Source organism: Herpailurus yagouaroundi, unplaced genomic scaffold (genome assembly GCF_014898765.1).
Source record: "Herpailurus yagouaroundi ecotype Mexico unplaced genomic scaffold, PumYag 248, whole genome shotgun sequence".
Classification (NCBI taxonomy): Eukaryota; Metazoa; Chordata; class Mammalia; order Carnivora; family Felidae; genus Herpailurus; species Herpailurus yagouaroundi.
In genome coordinates this window covers 5,074,146-5,076,537 of record NW_024412465.1, presented here as the reverse complement: position 1 = coordinate 5,076,537, position 2,392 = coordinate 5,074,146, and the positions used below count along the sequence as shown (strand labels likewise).

General features: G+C 53.1%; 1 protein-coding gene across 3 annotated transcripts in view; it reads right to left on the bottom strand.

Annotated features, from left to right (window-relative positions):
- Positions 1-637: 637 nt before the first annotated feature.
- Positions 638-2,392, bottom strand: part of ARSD (arylsulfatase D) — a 22,516-nt gene continuing 20,761 nt past the window's right edge. For all 3 annotated transcript variants that reach the window (XM_040460167.1, XM_040460168.1, XM_040460170.1), the window contains one exon: positions 638-1,276. In XM_040460167.1, the coding sequence (XP_040316101.1) occupies positions 912-1,276 (365 nt within the window). In that variant the 3' untranslated portion in view covers positions 638-911. The remainder of the gene's footprint in view (positions 1,277-2,392) is intronic.

Below are 2,392 nucleotides of genomic sequence, written 5' to 3'. Positions count from 1 at the left end.
AGCTATAATCTACGTGGACCGTGAGGCGGGCACAACATAGACCTCTTACAACTGGAAGCTCATGCCCTCCGACCACCCCCCTCCTCGTCTCCCCCAGACCCTGGCAGCCAGTCTTACGCTCTTTTACTCTTGTAAATCATACTTCATACTCTTGTGAATCAGGCTTTACCAATGAAGGAAACAAAAGCTCAAAAAAAGAGCATCAGAGAGAAGGTCAAGGAGATCCGCTGGTTGCAACTTAGCGGCAGAAAGTCTAAAATAATCACCTCATTCGATAACTGTTTCTGACTCATCTGGGAACTGTTTCTCTGTTCTGTTCCCAGATAACGATAAAACGATGTGATCGGCTTTAATTTTTTTTTTTAATTTTTTTTCCCAACGTTTATTTATTTTTGGGACAGAGAGAGACAGAGCATGAACGGGCGAGGGGCAGAGAGAGAGGGAGACACAGAATCGGAAACAGGCTCCAGGCTCTGAGCCATCAGCCCAGAGCCCGACGCGGGGCTCGAACTCACGGACTGCGAGATCGTGACCTGGCTGAAGTCGGACGCTTAACCGACTGCGCCACCCAGGCTCCCCTTGCTTTAACAACTCTGTACCCTGGCTGTTCGGGGCCGCACTCTTATCAAGAGTGTTGGTCTCTATCGGTCGGCCTTGCCTCTCATTGTAATAAACTTTGTGGTGACTGTCATTGGTGCCTGTAGCATTCTGTTTCAGGAGTCGTGTGGATGCAACACCGCGATCACTAGACTGTAGGGCATGTATGCTTTTAACTCTTTGAAGAACCGCCTTCCTGTTGTCCAGGGTGGCTGCACCAGTCTGCATTCCCAGCAACGGTGCACGAGCGCTCCTTTCTCTGCACCCCATCGCCAACCTGTGTTGGATGACGGGCACCGTGGCCGAGGGTGAGGTCACGCCTCGCTGGGGTCTCCGTCCTGCGTGCACGCGCATAAGGGGAAGGTTCCGCAGCACGGCTGCAGCCACGGTTTCCAGACGATGTTGCCCAGGGAAAACTGGGGGGGCACAGGACTCAGGGTCCTCCTGTGCCGTTCCAACGCCTCGTGCACCCGCGCCAGCACCGCGTGGTACCGGGGCTCCAAGCCAGGGGACAGGGGCCGCGTCTCCGAAGGGTCCCTGGACAGGTCGAAGAGCAGAGGCGGGCTGTGCTGGGTCACGCCGTCCCCGGAGCAGGGGCACACACCTTGGCCGTGGCAGGCCCCCGCCCCCTTGGGGTGGAATCGCGGTGTCATATAGTGAACCTTCCAGAGTCTTCCGCCTAAAGGCAAACAGGGAGGCGGTCAGGGCAGCACGAGCCAGCAGAGCCAAGAGCCAGCCCCAGGGACGTCTTCCACGTCCCGTTCAAATGGAGAGGAGAGAATAAGCAGCGGATGCTCTTGCAAGTTTGAAAAGACGTCACGTCCTCGTGTGTGTGTGCGCGCGTGTGTGTGGGTGCGCACGTGTGTGTATGGTGTGCTCCAGGCACACCCAGGCCAAGGGACTCATCCCAGAGTGTTCAGTGACACACTGAAAGGACCGTGACAACGTGGAGAACAATGGCAGAACAGTCAGGGGTGAGGCGCAACTAACCACGGCACCTAGGGGGAATTTCATGTGTCGTCACGGCCAGCCTACGGCACCCAGACACGTGGTCAAACAGTAGCCTACGTGTCAGTGCGGCGGGGACTTTCTTGGGTTGTGTTTTTTTAGAGGAGATGAACAGTTCCATTAGTACACTACCCTCCATATTGTGGGTGGGCCTCACCCAATCAGTTGAAGGACATAAGCGAGCAGACAAAGGGCCCCTGAAGATTTCAGACCTGCCGCTCCCCATGGCTGCATGAGACAATTCTTTAAAATCTCTCCCTGTTTCCATCCATCCATCCATCCATCCATCCATCCATCCATCCATATCTGTCTTTATCTTCTATCTCTATCATCCATCCATCTACTACCTATCATATCTATGTCATTAGCTCTTAATCTATCCTGTCATCCGTCCACAATCTGTCATCTAATCATGCATCCATCCTCTATCATTTATCTACAAATCCATCCATCCATCCATATCTCCATCCATGCACCTGTCTGTCCACCCATACATCCATCCACCCGTCCATGTATCCATCTGTCCACCCATCCATCCATCCCTCTGTCCATCCACTCATCCATCTGTGCATCCATCCATCCATCTGTCTATCCATCCATCCATCCATCCATCTCTCCATTCATCCATCCATCTGTCTGTGCATCCATCTACCATCCATCCATCTGTCAATCCACCCATCCACCCTCCATCCATACATCCATCCATCTCTCCATCCATCCACTCATCTGTCTGTCCATCTATCTACCATCCATCCATATCTGTCTTTATCTTCTGTTTCTATCATCC